At 50.9% G+C, this 19,410-nt stretch overlaps 8 protein-coding genes across 8 annotated transcripts; 5 read left to right on the forward strand and 3 right to left on the reverse strand.

Moving 5' to 3' along the window:
• Positions 1-368: 368 nt before the first annotated feature.
• Z518_00152 (uncharacterized protein) lies at positions 369-1,793 on the forward strand (the record flags this gene model as incomplete). Its single annotated transcript, XM_013420756.1, has 1 exon — positions 369-1,793. The coding sequence occupies one exon, from the start codon at positions 369-371 to the stop codon at positions 1,791-1,793; it is 1,425 nt and encodes a 474-aa protein (XP_013276210.1).
• Positions 1,794-2,529: 736 nt separating this feature from the next.
• On the reverse strand, positions 2,530-3,555 carry Z518_00153 (uncharacterized protein; the record flags this gene model as incomplete). The annotated part of the gene is made up of 2 exons (XM_013420757.1): positions 2,530-3,401; positions 3,459-3,555. The coding sequence occupies 2 exons, from the start codon at positions 3,553-3,555 to the stop codon at positions 2,530-2,532; spliced, it is 969 nt and encodes a 322-aa protein (XP_013276211.1).
• Positions 3,556-5,374: 1,819 nt separating this feature from the next.
• Positions 5,375-5,923, reverse strand: Z518_00154 (uncharacterized protein; the record flags this gene model as incomplete). The annotated part of the gene is made up of 1 exon (XM_013420758.1): positions 5,375-5,923. The coding sequence occupies one exon, from the start codon at positions 5,921-5,923 to the stop codon at positions 5,375-5,377; it is 549 nt and encodes a 182-aa protein (XP_013276212.1).
• Positions 5,924-7,033: 1,110 nt separating this feature from the next.
• On the forward strand, positions 7,034-8,846 carry Z518_00155 (uncharacterized protein; the record flags this gene model as incomplete). Its single annotated transcript, XM_013420759.1, has 3 exons — positions 7,034-7,071; positions 7,116-8,539; positions 8,590-8,846. The coding sequence occupies 3 exons, from the start codon at positions 7,034-7,036 to the stop codon at positions 8,844-8,846; spliced, it is 1,719 nt and encodes a 572-aa protein (XP_013276213.1).
• A 1,011-nt stretch (positions 8,847-9,857) lies between these two features.
• Positions 9,858-11,120, forward strand: Z518_00156 (uncharacterized protein; the record flags this gene model as incomplete). Its single annotated transcript, XM_013420760.1, has 1 exon — positions 9,858-11,120. One exon carries the CDS (start codon positions 9,858-9,860, stop codon positions 11,118-11,120), a length of 1,263 nt encoding a protein of 420 aa, XP_013276214.1.
• Positions 11,121-11,994: 874 nt separating this feature from the next.
• Positions 11,995-12,936, reverse strand: Z518_00157 (uncharacterized protein; the record flags this gene model as incomplete). Its single annotated transcript, XM_013420761.1, has 1 exon — positions 11,995-12,936. The coding sequence occupies one exon, from the start codon at positions 12,934-12,936 to the stop codon at positions 11,995-11,997; it is 942 nt and encodes a 313-aa protein (XP_013276215.1).
• A 3,068-nt stretch (positions 12,937-16,004) lies between these two features.
• Positions 16,005-16,893, forward strand: Z518_00158 (uncharacterized protein; the record flags this gene model as incomplete). Its single annotated transcript, XM_013420762.1, has 3 exons — positions 16,005-16,084; positions 16,146-16,219; positions 16,286-16,893. The coding sequence occupies 3 exons, from the start codon at positions 16,005-16,007 to the stop codon at positions 16,891-16,893; spliced, it is 762 nt and encodes a 253-aa protein (XP_013276216.1).
• Positions 16,894-17,579: 686 nt separating this feature from the next.
• Positions 17,580-18,813, forward strand: Z518_00159 (uncharacterized protein; the record flags this gene model as incomplete). The annotated part of the gene is made up of 5 exons (XM_013420763.1): positions 17,580-17,895; positions 17,956-18,447; positions 18,510-18,589; positions 18,642-18,728; positions 18,781-18,813. The coding sequence occupies 5 exons, from the start codon at positions 17,580-17,582 to the stop codon at positions 18,811-18,813; spliced, it is 1,008 nt and encodes a 335-aa protein (XP_013276217.1).
• Between the last annotated feature and the right edge of the window lie 597 nt (positions 18,814-19,410).

Below are 19,410 nucleotides of genomic sequence, written 5' to 3' on the forward strand. Positions count from 1 at the left end.
GGGTCTGATTCCACGTTGGGATCTCGTGCTTTATTTTATATCTTCTCTTTCTTTTTAGGACTGTCCCATACACACACCCTCGTCGTTTTCCCTCCCGTATCATTGTCGCCATTCGGAGGCGTCCATCTCGGTTTCAGCCCCGCGCCGGAGAATAAAACAGGCTTTCTCTCCTTGGATCTAGCCTATGGGCCCCTGTTAGCCACGCAACTTCAAGACGCCATCCATTCGTATACGCATTCTGCATCGCCAGTATCTTTTCTGTTTCTCCCTCTTGCACAGTCCACACAAAAACCCCCTTCGCTTAGCAAATCCCAATCCAGCATCCAAAAACGGGCGCTTGGGGCTGTCGACATCAAAACCGGGCAGATATGGCTGATTCACAACAACCTCAACCTCAATCGCAACAACATCCCCTATCTCTCCGTCCTGGTGGCCCTTCGCCTTCATCTTCTCCTCAACCTTCACAGCCTCTCCAGTACGAGTTCGATTCCGACATGCCACCTCATCAAACGCGTCATGCGTCGGGCTCCGGCTCCGGCTCAGGATTCGGGCCCAGCTCGGGCCATATCATGGGACCTGCTCCGTCTCAATCACCACCTTTACAACCGCCTTCCAACGCGAATACCTATGGCGGCCGATTTCCCAGCCAATACTTCCCTCCCCAATCACCGACCAATGAACCCGGCACATCTTCAGGAAACCCGTTCGCCGATGGGCCTCGCTCTCGAAGCAGCACCATGGGTCAAAACTATCCCATCGCCGTCTCATCGTCGTCGCAGAATGGCCCACCCACAATGCCCATCTCACCACCACGGCAAAATGCCCAACCACTGATCGCCCAACACAGCGGTTATGCTCAATCCGCCCGCCCCGTCTCCCGCTCCGCCGCCCCGGGACCGTCCGGCACCAACTCCATGCCCATGATGCCCTCGATGCCTGCCGGCAGTGGACCGAGCACGCGACCCACCAGTGCCAAATCTCCCTTCTCACCCCCCGTCACCTCTCCTCCACGCCCCCGCCCGCATCAGATTCTTCTCATCAACCCTAACTCCACCCGATCCATGACCGAAGCATGCCTCAACTCCATCCGCCCCGTGATCCCCACGGGTGTCGAAGTGACCGGCTACACCGCGCCCTACCCCGCCCCCACCGCCATAGAATCCACCACCGATGCCATCATGTCCACCGAAGCCGTCCTGCGCGATCTGGCCAAACACGCCGCCTCCAACGGCGAAACGGTGCAAAATTTCGACGGCATGCTCGTCGCATGCTTCTCCAAGCACCCTCTGATCGACGCCCTGCGAGAATCCTACGACGTCCCCATCATCGGCATCATGGAAGCCAGCCTGTATGTGTCACGCATGCTCGGTGGCCGCTTCGGCATCGTCGCCACGGCCCAACGCTCCAAGATCCTCCAGGACGATCAAGTCGCCGCGTACGGCCTGTCGCACTTCTACATCGGCAGCGAAGCTACCCATCTGGGCGTGCTGGAGCTCGAGTCCCGCCCGCGCGACGAGGTCTCGAAGCGCATTGCCCATGCGTCCCGGGCACTGGTGATGAAGGGCGCCGACACCATCGTGCTTGGCTGTGCCGGCATGACGGACCTCACGCGCGCGGCGAAGGATGGTGTTCGTGACGAAGACGGAAGGAGGACGGTTAATGTCATTGATCCGGTCGAGGCGGGTGTGATGATCTTGGCGAGTTTGATTGGCATGGGCATCCCCACGAGTAAGAAGGGTTTGTTCAAAGGTGAGAAGGAAGTCAGGAGGACCCGAGGTCAGAATTGGTTGTGAGTGCAAAACTTCCGATCGACGTTATGGGGGGGGGGGGGGGGGGGTTGCTTCTTCTTGGTGTCCACTGGGATGTGGGTCGATGTGTGGATACGGACACGAACCAGGGCAGGGGAAAGGACCGTAATATGGGGCCGGAATCCGATGGCGGAGGATGTTCAGAATCGGAATGCAATCCACAGTTGCGTCTGCGCAGCATCTTCACATTGATCTGAACCCAGATCCGCATCTGCCAATTCATTTCGTCTACCAAGTGCGAATCACATCAAATCAGATCAGATCAAATGCCATGTTCCAGTGCGGGCGCCACGGACAGGGCGAAAGAGAGCCAGAAGGAAAAAGGCTATCGTGATAATGATGGTCAGGCATGCACCATGGAGCTGACTGTTGAGACTTATTTTCTCGGAAAAGGTCTGTCTTCTCTAGGGGTATAAAGTTAGATTAATCAGACTGGAATACGAAGACGGTCATCAAATTACTTGGTTCTGGGAGAAAGCAGATGGCATTGTGATATGGACATGCTTTGCATTCCTGGGATGATAATTTCATTGAAATCCATATCCGGCGCATACTGACCTCGACGATGCAATACGAGAGAAATCCTCACCATGGCAGTGAGCCAGTCGGACCTGACAGCCAAGAATGACGCGACCGAACCATGCTATCCATTCTCGGTCTCGTCCCTTCTTCGCTTCGTGTGCCCACCATCAACGCAGGCCTTTAACGGACTGGGACGGATTTACTGATGCGGTCCTGCTGCTCTTCGCCGGCGGCCAGAAATGAGGTAAATACTGGCGCGCATATCAATGAGCGGGTCATCACCGGCTTCGACGCCCTCGACTCGCGGGACCGGGTCGTAAATCATGGTGCGTTGCTTCTCATCGTTGTCGTCGGTGACGGATTCGAGCTGGATGGTGCCGAGTTTGACGATTTGGCGGTCCTCGGGCCATCGAATAGTGGCGTCGTTGGTGGTGTCGCCTTCCTGAGCGATCTGGGCGGACAGTGTGAATGAGGCGCCGCCGTCGATCATACGCGTTTGGATCTCGTCGTGCAGGAACGCGGGGTCTTTGGTCTTCGCTTCTTCGTCGGTCAAATGAGATTCGCCCGCGTCGGGGGTAATGCGATATCGTACAAAGGTGCCTTTGCCGTCGGACGAGATGAGCTGGAAAGCGTTGACGCCGAAGTATTTCTCCGTGGCGAAACTGGAGGGTGTTGGTTTCGGAGCACCCACGAATGCGGCGGCCGAGGGAGTCTTTCCCAGGTAAACTTCGATTGGGGATGGCCGGGGGGCGTCGGGGGCTGATGAAGCACCAATGGCTCCCAAGAATTCAAGAAAGTCCTCGCCGGTGCGAACGGGGAAGAATGGTGTCGAATGAGTGACGATGTCCGTATGGTGACGACGACCATTCTTATCCGGAAGAACGAAGCGGACGGCCATACCGCGAGGATTGGCATCGCCTGCATTGTCTGGGATTTGAGGAATGCCTGTTGAATTAGAGAATCGGACGATCACAGGGGTCGAAACGTTGTTGAAGTGTGGTGCTGAGCTCAATGATGCCGCTTCCGCCGTGGGTGTGAATGTGCCGTTGATCAGGATCCCTCTGGCATGAGCTAGGATATGGGGTCAATAAAAGATTTGGTTCGGGAGATGTGGACACGGAGGCACACCTGGTCTGAAGCCTGGTGGTGTTGAAAAGGCACCTTTCAAAGTATTCACCAAGGCCTCAGCGGTCTTGTTTGTCTGTTCGTTGGTGGAAAGAGGCATCTGGGAAAACTGAGGCTGAGTTTCGCTTTAGCTAACAAGCAGAAGAGGTATGAGAAGTGGGATTGTTCGTTCTAGAATGAATCGTATCCTTTCTCCATTGCATTCCTTCTCCCATACTTATACCAAGGATGTCGTCTCCCCCCAGAAATCAAGTGCATGGACACCCCCTACCGAAATGTCAAATAGCCGACACCAAAACAGTCAGCAAGCGCCGTTTGAGTAGCCAGTGAGAATTCAAAGATACCTTGCTCGGTTTGTCCATCTCATATCCATTGGATCACCATTGGACGCAATGTATTCCTAAGAGGGCTTTTGGTGAATGCAGGAGCTTAGTCAGTATGGACCCAAGGAGCTAAAGTCCACTACTTTAGCAGCCATCTTGATGACAATTTGTTTGATGTGGATTCGTCCATGGCTTGATCTAGGGCTGGTACTCGATCGGGGCATAACGAAAGGTAGCAGGAACTGGATGGAAATGGAGGGTGAGAAAAAGCCTCAAGTGAGAGATGACGGATTGTGCTTCTCTCCCCTTCTTCTTACCTAATGTTGTGAGGCTGTAGGTATCGTGTCACATAAATTATTGTGCAAGATACCAGTACTTCAGCTCCAAGTGGTTCAATAACCACACCATTGACCATCCTCGTGGCGTCAATCCTTGCCATGCTGTTAGGATGGTGAATTGATTATGAAAGATATGTCCAGATTACTCTACGTGTTTATTTATATACGTGCCTTGGCGCATCCGCCCCCTTCCATCTCACTCTTGATTCGTACGTCTTCCCTCCTTTGCAATCAACATGCAGGTACAGGACCAAAAGCGCCTGAACTGGAGCATCGTGCTGAACGGTTCAGTCTCCGCACAAGCACCGCTTTGCATCTTCATGGCAAATCCATCTTCCTGGTGACCTCGGTCCCAGCCTGCGGACCAACGCTGGGGACATACCCGAGACCCATCCTCGACAACAACAATTCCTCGACGGACAGAATCGTGTGACTTTGGCAGCGCCCGGCTCTCTTCCTCTATCCCCCCCTGGAAACATGGTACAAGGCCACTGGAGATATTTTTATAACCAAATGTTGAGGAGAGGTGGCCCAAGATACCGGAAGCCTCGTATCACAATTTGATAGTCGCAATGGCCTTCGTCAAACCTGGCGCCACATATGGCCAACACTGCACCACCAGGCTTAAAACAGAGGAGAAATTTCGCTTTCCACTCCTCCTTCATATTCAAGATGAGGCCCCGAACGTAGTAAGTCGTCGCCACAAGTCATTGAGTTATGGACCGGCTTCCGAGACATAGATGATTCTTTCGACGCCCCTGATTCCACACAGCACCCTGTCGCTCAAACTCACGACATTGCGGACTTGTTGGCCTACCGCTACGTGACAAATTTCAGTCCAGCCTTCATCAAGAGACAAATAATCTAATGGATCTCGAGCATTCTCAATAGGTCAAACAAAGGCATCCGAAGAAAAACGTGCGGGATGGCTTCAGAGAGTATGTCGGCGATTTGGTGACCATCGGAATCAAGATTCGTGACATAATTCCAGCCCATCCCAGCCCATTCCTCAGGACACAGGCCAGGATCCTCCAACTCTTCCAGAGCGACACGATGGACTGAGCACGTGCAATGGCTGCAGTGTTCCGGTTTGGATCTACTTAAGCAGATCTTCTCCGTACAGATCTAAGGAGCCGGGCCGTTGCCGACGAGCCGAACGTCGTGCTCCATCAGCAAGCCAATGTCAAGGTGGTTCGTATACCCGGCGTACACGCCCGTGATACCACATCGGCCAACGTTCTTGATAGAGGCGATCATTTCACTGATGATCTCTGAAGCGTCTGTCTCCGCGCCGAGGAGGAGCTCGAAGTAATGCCCCCCCGTCCTTGGCATATTCGCCGGCCACACACTCCAGGGCCACGTCGGGGCCACCATGTTCCATCGTCTTCAGCGTCGAAGGGATGCTCCTGCTCTCGCCTTTAGGCAGATCTATGAAGTCGATCGTCTCAAGATTGGGCCGCTTGCACTTGACGGAGTCGAGGCGCCATACGCCAAGTCCGCCGTCGATGAAGATCACTCGTTTCGCACCGCACATGAAGGACACGACCGCGCATATGTGATTAAGGGGTCCTGCGTCCCAGATGGCGACAACATCTCCTTTCTGGACACCGGTGTCGACCACACAGTGCCACGACGTGCTGAGTATGTCGGACAGGTATAGGCCTTTTTCATCAGGCACGTCGTCGGGAAATTTGAGAAGATTGGCTGACATCCTCGGCTTGGTCGCCCGCATGCCCTCCCGTGTAGCGTGAGTTGCCCAGGATACATGCCGTGCGGCCGTACATGACGTTCTCGATGGTGCCGTCATGGGTTTTCTTACATTAACTGCTCAGTTTATGTGCACAGTACATGCACTTGCCACAGGCGATTGGAAGCTGCATACGACGCGATCACCAGGTTTGACGACAATGTCCGTGGGTTCAGTCTTGGCCGATTTGAATGTCTCGTTGACTTTGACGCTGCTCCCAGGTCAAAGCTTTCATCTTTTCGCCAGATAGGTCGACATATTTGGAAACGTCATCGGATGGGTTAGAGAGATTTTGCTCTGCAGTGGTGTCGCTAGTGTGACCGACCATTTGTTTGACCTTTGCTGCTGCTTGAGATGGGAGAATGTGAAGGGTCCGGGTTCAAGATGAGAGTTCAATTTTTTTTTTTTTTTTTTTAATTTGGCTTTGCTTTCGGACTATGCACGGCGGAGAGTGTTGGGTATGGCCTAGAGAAGGGGATTATCTTGAATATATCTTCACCTTTGTTCATTGGAGAGCGACTACCATTCACCACAGCCTTCTTCCATCTGCCGAGATGTCGTAGTTTTATCACGACAGGGGGGATTATATCGGCCTATCTGCCGGATGTCAGCTCCCATATATTCAACGTCAATCCTTTCAGCAATCGCAACAATGATACACAATATGAAACAGAGAAAAAGGAAAAAGAGAGGGATGGCAGAAAAGTTTTTGGCGATCCCTCAGTCTTTTCTGCGGCTAGATTCGATGAACGTGAAAATCCCAACCCTTCTCGGCCAGTAGTTATGCTTTGTTCCTCATCTCTCTTCGACCCAGAGTACATGCCGAAACAATCACAACAAACTGAGTGGGGTGATGATGTTTGGAATTGGATATTCCCCTGAGATAGCTCCTGAGACCGGGTTTGGTATGGCTTACAAGAGTGTAGGTCATGACGAGACCCCCCAATTTGGACTCCCATATTCACATCATTAGTAGGAAATATGAGAATGAATTTTGAAAATAAACCATCAAATCTCACATGTCATGTGAGGACGCGAATGCGGTCGATCCTCATGGACTGTTTTACGTAATCATCCCTGTGCGGAGACCCAATTCCATTTCATCCCCCTTCCGCCTCGCGCTCTCAACCTTTCCGCTCCTTCAATTGATATGCTCACATTCTTTTCAAAATGACAGTTACACGCACTCAGGCGGGCAAAACGCCCAAGTAAGTCTCTCCACGACCACTCTACTCCCACCAACCAAAAACAGGAAAACAATTCATCCCGGCTATGTCGAAACCCCCGGCACATTTGGAAAGCCACGATCGCGAAAATCCATGATAGCGACCGAAGATTCTGACGCTCAGGATTCTTCAACCGGCCTTGAAGATGATATCGTTCCGGTCAGGCGAGCTCCGAGAAGCATTCGAAAAGCATCTCGTCCTGTCGAAGAGATAACTCCGGAAACAATGCATGGATATGCCAATGGACACGTCAAACCAAAAGAGAATGGATACACGGACAAGGCAGGCAACGGGACTTCAGTCTCTTCGGAAAAATTGGTAGACGGCTGGCGAAAAGGAATGGACCCCAAGGTCGATACATCCGGCCACTTCGAGTTTGGAGGACCATGGGGAGTCACGGCCATGATGATCGGCTTTCCACTTCTGATGTACTACATGTGGATTGGCGCGACATACTACGACGGAAAATTCCCGACACCCAGAGAAGGGGAGACTCTGCAGGAATTCTTCCAAGGCCTGTTTCGCATGGCCTACTACGGCGCATGGCCATCAGCCAAAGCCTGGGCTATGTACTGGACCTTCTTCATCTTTGAGGGTGCTTGCTATTGTTTGATGCCGGGGATTTGGACCAAAGGCAAGCCTCTACCCCACGAAAATGGACTTCGGCTGGATTACTACTGCTCTGGTGTGTGGTCGTGGTGGACTACCATCATGGTGGCACTCGGCCTCCACTTCTCCGGGCTCTTCAAATTGTACCAGATCATCGATGAATTCGGTCCCCTCATGTCCGTGGCAATCATTTCCGGCTTCATGGTTTCCATCGTGGCCTATACCTCCGCCGTCTATCGGGGCAAGCAGCATCGCATGACGGGTTCTCTCCCGTATGATTTCTTCATGGGTGCGGAGCTCAATCCACGCATGTTTGGCATCCTCGACTTCAAGATGTTCTTCGAGGTCAGACTACCCTGGTACATTCTGTTTCTGATAACATTGGGAACTGCCGCTCGACAACATGAGCTACACGGGTACGTGTCTGGAGAAGTCGGATTTCTCCTCATGGCACATTTCTTGTATGCAAATGCCTGCAGCAAGGGTGAAGAGTGTATTGTCCCCACCTGGGACATGTATTATGAGAAATGGGGGTTCATGCTCATTTTCTGGAACCTTGCCGGTGTGCCCCTGACCTATTGCCATTGCACGGTTTACCTGGCAAACCACGCGCCGAGCACGTACGTTTGGAACAAATATGCCCTCGCTGTTTTGTACGTGGTATATTTGTTGGTCTACTGGGTGTGGGATACCGCAAACAGCCAGAAGAATCGCTTCCGAGCACAAGAGTTGGGAGAGGCCACCACTCGCAAGGCGTTTCCACAGCTGCCATGGCAAACAGTTGAGAATCCAAAAGTCATTAGATCAGAAGATGGCGGCACTCTTCTTGCGGATGGGTGGTGTAAGTGTGATAGAATATCGAGTGGCTCACCCTGTACTTACGTTGATCAGATGGCTACGCGCGAAAGATCCATTATACCTGCGATCTCTTCTTTGCCCTGTCTTGGGGGGCAGTGACAGGCCTGTCATCACCCTTCCCATGGTTTTACCCGGTCTTCTTCAGTGCCATGATCATCCATCGGGCCATTCGAGACATAGAACATTGTCGAAAGAAGTACGGCCGGGCATGGGAGGAGTATGAGAGACAAGTGCCTTACCTATTCGTCCCTGTAAGCGTCTATCTTATTGCAGTTGAGCCCGGGTACTGATCATTCATAGTACGTGTATTAGAACTTGCACGGTTCAGGTTCTTCGAATCTTGTATGATACCAGTGGACTCCACCGTGGCCCAAAGAGTTTGAACTACGCCCGGTTTGAGTGGGAAGGAGGCAGGATACCCTTCGACCACAGAATCCAGAGGTGGATGGTCCACAATATCCAACCATTAATCATAATTTCAGACCGGTACCCATGCCTTTCCAGGTGAAAATTTTTTGGCCCAGGCGTGCGCCTTGCCCGCCTTGTTCATTTCTCGCTTCAGATTCCCAACCATGTCTTGAAGTCACTTCACGTTCTTCTCATTCCTCCCGAGACTTTTGTTGCAATGCCCGTTCGAGAGCAAGGGTGAGGTTGGTTCAAGTTTTCAAGGTCCGGCTTTGCCCGTTCATTTGCGAAAGACTTGGGTGTCTTAGACACTGATATGAGCCCTACATACTTTGGTTGAAACTCTATCGACGTGTCTAATCATGTATTCATTCTTATTTTGGGCATTCTGACGAGCTGTAGCAGGACAATCGTCGGTGCTGATACCGACGAGTTTGCAAAGCCTCAATCTAGGCAAGACGATCGAGTTCACGGCCTTCCGGACATCGGAGACAAGCCTTCGCTTGGACACATTTTGTTCACGTCTTCCCCGTATTGAGACAACAGCCGATCTGACAAGCGCGGTCGATGATACTTTGCCTCCAAACCCTGCAACCACCGCCTCCCTAACGAGTTCCGATCCTCCATCGAGCACAGCTTCAAGCCTGATCAAAATCTCTTTAGCGTGAGCCTGGCCGTCCGCACCTTCATATCTCCTCCACAACCTCGTAACTCTATCCTCAACACAACAAGGCCGCGAGACCAAGACGGAGATAGAGATAACGGCCGCATTGCAGGAGCAAGAAACGGATTCGACGGTCAAAACAACAGATCAAGGGAGCACATTATTCCCACCGAGTCAGGACGCAGTCATCAACTCCGCGAGATTTCTCACTTCACTTTTGACCACCATTACTATGGCCACCACGGTTGTACCGATCTTTGGCCCAGCGGACGTGTCCTTGGCTTCTCATCCCCCATACGTTGACTCGGCCACTCAAATTAAAGTTAGCAGCATGATATTGCCATCGCCCTTGGCGATCGCTTCGTCAGCATGGAGTGGTCCTCCAGCTCCTTTGTCGCCCTTCGGAGGTCCAGCCGCCACTTCAGTCACATCAGCTTGGTCCGGTTCGATCTCAACCAGGTGCACCATGGGCTCTCAGCTCACCACATTCGTTTCCTCGACCTTATCCGCTCTCTCTACTTCGCTATCTGCTCCGTCGACACTCGCCTCACCCGGTGATGTGACCACGGTGGAGTCGGTCCTTCCTTCATCGACCGGCTCCGAATCCACCAATATAAATATGACGGTGGCTGCTATTCCCGAACCAAAAGGTATATCCGAAGCGCAAAAGATTGCCGCGATTGTCGCTCCGATCTTCGTGTTCTTTATCGTTCTCGTCGCATCTGGATGGTGGTTCATCAGGCGTCGCACAGAAAGAAAGCGTACAGACAGCTTAGCGAAGAGAGCTCTTTGGACGCACCCGGAGTGTATCGAAGGGGCCAAAGCCAAGACGATGTGTTGTGACCCGAATAAAGTCAGTCTGAATGGTACTCGTGATAGCCCCGGAGGAACTAGAGATGGAATTGGAGATGGCATCACCGTCAACAAGACACGAGCAAGGAATCAGCCAGGCGACCGGGCAGTCGGAATTTCAATTACCAAAGACATGACGCCACCGATCATTCCTCAACGAGTGAGCAGCAGATTCAGTCAACTGGTGTCTCTGCCGACAAATCCTCCAGATCCCGCACCAGCTGACCTTGACGATCCGGCATTTGAGATTCCATCATCGGGACAAATTTCCCCAGCGTCTACTGTTATCATCTCTCGTGCAAGACAAGCAGATGTCCAACCCTTCGAACCGGTCTCTCCTACCTCGGCCATCGTCGTCTCTGGTGCCAGCGCGACAGATCCTGAACGCTCCGAAGCCGTCGTCGAGGCACTTGCAGCATGGGCCAACCCCGATCTGGACCGAGAGCGAGGTCAACGCGACAGCCCCACAGCAGCAATCGATACGTACTTCAGCTCCTCGTCCGATGACAGTGTCGATGGCGACAACAATCGGAATCTCAAGACCGGCACAAACAAGAGAGACGACAGTCCCGTAAGCGTGGTGAGCCGTCCACTCAGCCAAGTGGTCCGCCGCCGCGGTGGATTGGAAATATTACGCAAATGAAATGGCTCATGATAGCAAACGGGGAAAAGTTGAAAGAGCAGATCCCCACATGTCGACACATGCATGTATCACTGTTGGATATCGATGGGCTACTGGACTACGGCCAAAATTGCAATTCAAGAATTGGCGATTTTGAACATGGACGAAGAACCAGTGAATTTCATCGGGCCAATTTGGAGAATCTCAATTCCTCAAAGCGCATGAAGTATGGTTATGGGTGAAACAAGAAAAATTGACGATGGTGGAAGACATATGTTTACTAAATGAAGATACCTTTTTCTTTCCCCCAAGTGAGAAACTTCTTTAGGCGGCAACTCCAGCTCTCATTTTACATCTGAATCACAATCACGATCGCGATCACGAATGCTACGATTCTACGGCCACAGAATTGAGGCTGTAAATGCGCCCGATACAGTTTTGAGCAGAGCCACAGTGTGAGAACAATACTTCAACCCGAAGCTTTGGAACATCAGTGCAAGCTGTGAGATGTGAGTTGCAATTTGGAACGAATTTGAATTGAACCATTGCTTCATTCCGATTCTGTGCGTTGGTTTGGATTGAGCACTGCGTTCGTATAGACGGCCATTTACTAGGATTTGCCGGATTTGATCTTGAATGAAATTCTCTCTCTCCTAATTCCTGAAGAAAGGGAAAAAAGGTAAGGATAAACCGATGTGCTCGAGTACCTCAGTCTCCTCCACGAGAGCGTGCACACGATACCAGTACCTAGGCAATCATAGTACATAGGAGTGCTTGATATTGTCGAGATTCCTCTGTGCAATCCCCCGGCATCCCATCTTCCTTTCTGGCTCGTTTCGTATTTCCCGTCCTGCTCCTCTCTACACACCAACTCCAATCCTTCTCTCTTCCAAGTTCATTTATAATTCCTCCTGACCCACTCTTCCACCCCTTCCATTTGCATCCCCCTCTCTGCACTCCAGGTGTTCTCTTTTGGCCAACTCAACCCCCTCCCCTCGGCAAACACGACACGATACCTCTTGATTTGATTCCCTGGATCCCGTTGGCTTTCTTCCCTCAGATACTCAACAGGACACTCGTGCCTGATAACTTCTTTGCCGGTTCCCCGCGCCACGGCTTCCGCGAACTCAGCGTACGTCCAAGTGTCGCCTGCAACGTACACTGAACAATTCACCGGAGTATCGCGGCAATAGAGAAGTTCGGCCATACAGCGCCCGATATCCTTTGTTGCAGTCACTGTGAGGATGTCAGAGAGAGAGTTTAGGGCCGTGACCTGGATTTTGTCCTCTACGGGCTTGACGACACCCCAAAACTCCTCGAACAGAAAACTCATAAAGATGCCACAGCTTAACACAACCCAGTCGGCTTTCGTTTGTGAACGAAGCAAGTCCCGCACGTCAATTTGTTCGCTGAACATACCCTGCCCGCCCTGGCGCGTGACGATGTCGTAATCCACGCCGTATTGCCAGGGGACATAGTACAAAACACCAGCAGCGAGAACCGCGCGGGTGATTTTCATCATCGTGCCCGAGGAGTTCGTCATGCCCCCGGCATGCAGGACGGCTGTGTACGGGCGGAAGAGATCTGTGAGTTCGGCTTCAGAAGAGGACTCAAAGTCGCCTCCGACTAGCCGAATACCTTGTTCGCGGAAGAGGGATTGTTGTGCTTGCTTCTCCGGAGTCGGGTGACTTGAGCTGGAGGGCCGGATCATTAGTGTGATTGCGGTGGATGATGGGTTGTAGAGAGGGTGTGAGGTGAGGGCGTCGAGGATGGCGGTACCTAGTTCGCCGGCGCCGAGGACGAGGATGGATTTTGCTCGAGGTGGGATTTCAGCCATGGTTTGGGTTTTGGCTACGCCGGTCAATCAGTCTTCTACTTGTTCCTTTCTTCTGATCTGGTCGAACGTTTTTTCAACCTTGAACTTGGATGGCTGGAGTCCAGTTGGAGAGAGCCACGGAGACTGGCAACCGTGAAATCGTGGGATATTAGAAGGAAAAAGAAAGAAAGATTTTCCTTCACCATCAAGAAGTATAAATATAGCAAGGCCAGAGCGTATGGTAAATTGTACATCAATTACTAAGGAGTCAACAGCCTCGCAGACAGCGGAGGGTGGCAACACTTTATCGCCGAGGGGGCGCTTTTGCGATTGGTTGGAAGATCAGAAGAATGAATTAGCGAGCCTTGGAGATGGGAACTAGCGACGGAGTTAGCAGCGCCGAGCCCCCAATGATCGGGTATTCAACGTTCATCAGGTTGACTATGACGGTAAGGGACAGAAGGGATGGAAAAGATCTCGTCGATAGCGGTTGTCACAGGAGGCGTCGATGTTGCATAAAACCAAAGCATCTGCAGAGATGAGAAATCCATCTTTGGTCGCCTCCGTCTCTGCCATGAGCTGAATGAGAAGGTATTATGGCACCTCATAAACAAGTCAACGAGATCGGTGTCCTTGAAAGTACCACCAATTGCTCCCGTTATTCCATCTTGAAAATCAAATACCCACCCAAATCCCATTTAGTCTTTCCATTGTGATCATAATGGGTTCCTTCCGTAGACAATGTACCTCAGGAGCTCGTTAGCTAGCCATGACCTTGGATAAGAACTTTGGCAAACTCACAGTCGAGTGTCCATATGATAATTCAAATTCGACAAATCATTTCCGGCTCTTGATCCATCTCCATTTGATTCCAACCGGGACACCAGTGGATAGGGCCAAACTGCATGCTTGGATGGCCTCCAGCATTGTGAGATTCATGGACATTGCCAGCTTCTTCCAGGTGTTTGTCCTCGGATCATGGCGAAAAGGTGGCCTAGGGAATGAATCAGTTTCAGGATAAGGGACATGACAAGGAAGCAGGTATCTTGTAGGTGTCCCTTTGAGCATTTTGAAATCATGCATCATCCACCATGCCTTTAATCAAAGGACTGACATTCATCACTCGACCTGCCATTTGTGACAAGAGCTCTCTTCTGGCGGACTATTGTCGTCCATTGATCTCCAATCCTCGAATCCATGGATTCCAGCCATCCGCCTAGTGTGAGATGATTCGTACGTTGCTGGAATAATTTAGGCCCATCCGCAATGGCATTTCCCACGTTGGCCGATATGGACCCCATCGAAATCCCGCTCAAATGTCCATTCAGACTCTCGTTCGCCTACTAGGAATGGCGCATTGGGCGGAACCCATAATGGTTGAATTGGAGAGAGATCTGTGGCGATGATTTCTGCCATGGGGAGCTTGTCGATAGCCCTGTGGAACGTCAGCTCGCATTTAATATACTTGAGACGGTAATTCCAACCAGATGCCTGTGCCTGTTCTAATGTCGAGAATTTTCTCAGGATTCTGGATTGGCCCTTTGTAGAACTCACCTTCTAGCACTATGGACCGAACGTGGTGGAGATCCGACCTTTCTTGCTCTCGTTCATCATTGAAAGCGAAGTATTTTCCCGCTTTGTATGAATGATATCGTCGACCATTTTCACACTGATAGTCAAAGACGCTGGAAGTCAACGAAGTTGTTTTGGAGGTGGTGCTCGTGCTACTTCTTCGTAGCCTCCTAAGATGCCGGGTTTGGCAACTGCCAATGCAACCTTCGTCGCGCTTGAAGAAAACCAACAAGTAGCTTTTAGGCCTCTTCAGCCGTCTCTAACCTCGAATCACCTTCAAGAGATCAACTGTCCAAGTTACGTCCGCGTCTTCCGAGAAAACGCGCAAACAAAGAAAGCCAGTCAATCTGTCAAATGCCTATCGTTGTCTCGCCCCCGATTTTGCTGAAGATTGTATTTTGTCCGGCTGCACCGTCTCTTTTATTGCTGCATGACACCATCATATTCCCATCACTATTCCTTTCTTCATGCCCATGCTGAAATGGTTCATCAACATGACCACGACGGAAGAGTGCAGTGATGGCTTTTGAATTTCAGGCGTTAAGAACACCTTCGAGTAATAAGTCAGTTCTCGATGGATCCATTGACCAATTATAACGCGATTTAACGCCTCCTGTACTTCCGCTGTCAGCGGCGAAGGTCTTCGCCAGGCAACAGCGTCTCAGGTGCCTTGCAAGAGTCAACCTTCGAAATCCCCACATTAATAAGCCTTACATATTGCCTCCTAGTGCATTCATTAGCATGGGCAATCAGAAGCAACCATACCGCTGGAAACATCTATCTGAATGTCCTATCTTTCAAGCTGGTCAAAGGAGAGGAGTTGAAAAGATTGGAGAAATGTTTTGTCCCTTTCGATCACGGTGGCAGAAGCTGCATTGGAAAAGAACTGACGAGGATGAATCTTTATTCGAGTATGACGAGCCCACCGCTCCTTCTCTTAACAAAACATCGATTCGACACCGAGTTATTTGAGACGAACAAAAAGATACCGAGATTGAGCATGGTTTCTTCTCTCCATTTCTGGCCATGGACCTGAAAGATGGCGGACCACGCTTCAATCGACTGGGCAATCAGTTGAGTTGGATTTCTGGAAATGGAGAGTTTGATTGACTCTTTCACCTCTTGGTTCCTAGCCTAGATCAACCTGTCAACACTTGCATCGAGATGTCGCTTATGCGATGGAGGTTCAGGGCATCTGCATGATATAACTACGAGATACGAAATACGATGAAAACTCTCACCCAGTCAGCTTTAAGCGTTGACCAGGCAACCCTTTTCCGGATGCCCTATAAAGAGGACGTTGTGAGCCGCGTTGAATCTAGCACACGATGGTATCGAACGCATGTCGGTGAATAAAATTGTGCATTGTTCGCTTAGAAATTCATTGACCAGGTCGCCTTACAATTTTTTATCCCTTCATTCCCCTCCCCCTGGATCTTTAAACTTCGGGGAATTCATCGACTGAGCTAAACGCACCAGGCACCCAGAATACCACAGCCTAGACCGAATCTCCAATCATGGTTCATGTCGAGCGCAACTTTGCTGGAGATCCTCATGCGCTGTATGGATACTGGGGTCCGCCGACGAGTATAGCCAAGTCAGTTAAATGGCTCAAGATTCCCCAGTATCGAGTCCACCAGCTGATGAAAACCCTCTAGCTTTTGCGAAGAAGACTACTCCATCACCTACTATATCGGTGAATTTGTCAACGCTTTCACCAACCTGGCATATGGTATGTTGGGCCTGATGAGTTGACATGCGCCGCGACAAGCTGACCTAGCAATTTGAATGCCCCTAGTCTACTGGTCCATTCAGACCCTTTTACCAGGCGAGAGCCTCCTCTCGACGACGGCATTCCCAAATCTCGCTCTCTTCTTCGTGGGCGTCACGTCCTTCCTGTTCCATATGACCCTGAAATATGCCACTCAAATATGCGACGATCTGTCCATGTTCTGGGTATGCGCCGCTATCATCTACGAGCTGTACACCATCGACCTATCGGGTCCAGCAAGCTTCGCCATCGGTTCCTTATTAACAGCCGTCCTAGGAGTCATCAGCGCCATTCATTATCAATCGCACCAACTGTGGCTGCACAATCTGGCTTTTGTTATTCTGGTCACCGCCATATGGCCAAGGGTGTTGTATCTCATCCGGCAGCGGTTCCAAGGTGAAGAAAAACGGTATTGGGTCGGGAAATTCCGAGTCGGTGGCTTGTCCTTCCTCGCCGGCTTCATCGTGTGGCTGATCGACGGTGCATATTGTGAAGTGTTACGAGGCACCAGAGGCTTCATGGGAATTCCCCTGGGATTCTTGCTCGAATTGCACGGCTGGTGGCATATTTTGACAGCCATTGGAGCGGCGTATTGTATCCAGGTGACCAAACAATTGACGAAACGATCTTCATGACAACCAACCAATAATTGAATCTCATCGGATGTTGCCCTCTCAGCCGGGCCATGATGCAATATCAACAAGGGGAAATCTCGGATACCTTTTTTTCCACAATGTCGCGTCAGAGCACATGGGAATTCGAGACCCTTGTTCTCGTGTGCCTTCCCCTCGTAATGGGAGAAATATTTGGGTGGTTAGCTAGATACATAGAGCTCTCCCTTCCCCCAGCAAGCTCGGACCAGCCTTCTGAGCTCTCAATGTCAAACGGGCATTTGTCTCGACCTTCTATGGGGCCCCCGGACGTTAAGGATCCATTTGACGTCTTCCTTGTCATTGTGTTGCCAACAAATCTGAACCATTAAGCCGGTTATCATGGTCATCGAAGGAGCTGGATCTCTTGTCCTCGATTGGTGAGGAATCACCTGACAACTGAGAAGAACGGTTTCACAAGGCCAACAAATGATGAGCCTTCATAAGCTGCCATACCCCGCCTCTTGCCGTTTTTGGTCACGTCACATCTCAAAGGCAAATGCTAGGCACGAACATCTTGGTGTCTTTCCACCCAACCACACGAAGAGATGGATGCTCTCTATCGACGATCCTTTGACCCGGTACGGAAGTATTTCTCGTGATCTCTCCTCTGGCTTCCTCTTCACCTTACGTCTTCCCTGGATTGGTGCCGAAGCAAATCCCATTTTATCATGCCTTTGACACTTCCGCGAATACAATCCAGCATGTTGGGGACCCGAGTTTCCCATGCTCGTTCTATTTCACGAATTTACAGCCAACCTCGATTCGTGATTCCCCCCTTGGTCAGCCAACCATGCCGACACTTCTCCCGTGAACGTTTCGCCGGTGCGGTGTCTCCATCAATCAAAGAGAAGCTTCCAGACCCTGACTTGAATCCTTTCCGATTCAGTGAATTTGACCTCCAAGGCAAGGTGTTTGTAGTCACCGGAGGTGGGCGAGGTCTGGGATTAACATTGGCTGAAGCTCTCGTCGAGGCTTCCGGAGAGGGTGAGTATTCCGCCACCCCAAATTTCGCGCCATGCCCTCACCACGGTCCATCGCCAACAGTATATTGTCTGGATAAACTTCTAGAGCCCGAGAAAGAATTCCGTCTGGTGCAAAGACGGCTAGGACCTCAATATGGAGGGGCCTTACATTACCACCAGGTCGACGTTCGTGAAGCCGATAATGTGGATCGAGTCATCTCCGATATTGCTGCCCATCATCAACGAATGGACGGTTTGATTGCGGCCGCCGGGGTCCAATACGTCACGCCAGCACTCGAATATCCTCCCGACAAAATCATGGAAATGCTGGATGTCAACTACAAAGGCGTCTACTGTTCAGCTGTCAGTTGTGCCCGTCAAATGATCGAGTACAATTGTAGTGGGTCGATCCTATTGATTGCTAGCATGAGTGGTCTTGTCGCGAATAAGGGCTTTACTTCATCGGTCTACAACTCATCCAAGGCTGCTGTTTGCCAACTAGCTCGCAGCCTGGCAATGGAATGGGGCAAGGCCGTCAAAGGCAAGCCGATCCGAGTGAATGCACTTTGTCCCGGTACGTCTCCTTCGTCTGGCTTGTCAGATTATGTCTCTCGCAACTGATTCCACCACTCACAGGCAATATCATTACTCCGATGGTGTTGAAAAATTTCGCGGACGATCCCAAATTGAAAGAATTGTGGGAGAGAGAAAATATGGTGGCTTCCAGTTTCCTCTAGATGAGAGAAGAACACGCTGACCAAGAAATAGCTCGGACGCTTATCTCAGCCTGCTGAGTACAGAGGAGCTGCGTTGTTTTGTCTGAGTGACGCGAGTACATTCATGACTGGATCTCAGGTGGGTTGCCCGTATGCTTCCCACGTCGTGAACCGACCGCTAATTTGCATAGCTTATTATCGACGGAGGATACACCGCATGGTAATGTCTTAAGTACACCACACCCAGCTCCAGATCTAACTCCTTGTCGACCACCAAGAAAATCTTCAATGTGTGAAGCCCTAAGTTCTCTGATGACATTGCACCATCTCAAAACGCCATAAATTCGGAGGATGAAGATCGCAGGGGCGTGGCTCGAAGCAGGCTGGTGTGTGGAGTCGTTCCGATGTTTGTACTATACTGTGGAAGCAGGAGGCGGTGCGAGAGAAACACACTCAGCCTCGTTCAGTGGTATTGTACACCAACATGTGAACACACATGTACCCAGATTTTCTTCCCTGTCAACCCTTCAACCACAACTACAATTTCGAATCCGTCACTGGTTTATTCCTGAAGTTCACCCTTGGGAAATGCAGTCTCGGTCGGCCCTCTCCCACGTTTGGCTTACTCGAGATGACAACTTCTATTCACACCCAAAGTCACCAATTCGCGCTCATCGCGGTGTGTAAACCTCGGCCAGATCTCCACCATCTCTCCTTTTTTTTTTTTTTTTAACCCTCTTTCCTTTTATTTGTTTCAAAGCGGGTATCGTTCATCCCCTCTTTGACAGAAGAGAAAATCTTATATCGAACGAGGATTATAG

This window comes from Rhinocladiella mackenziei (genome assembly GCF_000835555.1).
Source record: "Rhinocladiella mackenziei CBS 650.93 unplaced genomic scaffold supercont1.1, whole genome shotgun sequence".
Taxonomy (NCBI): domain Eukaryota; kingdom Fungi; phylum Ascomycota; class Eurotiomycetes; order Chaetothyriales; family Herpotrichiellaceae; genus Rhinocladiella; species Rhinocladiella mackenziei.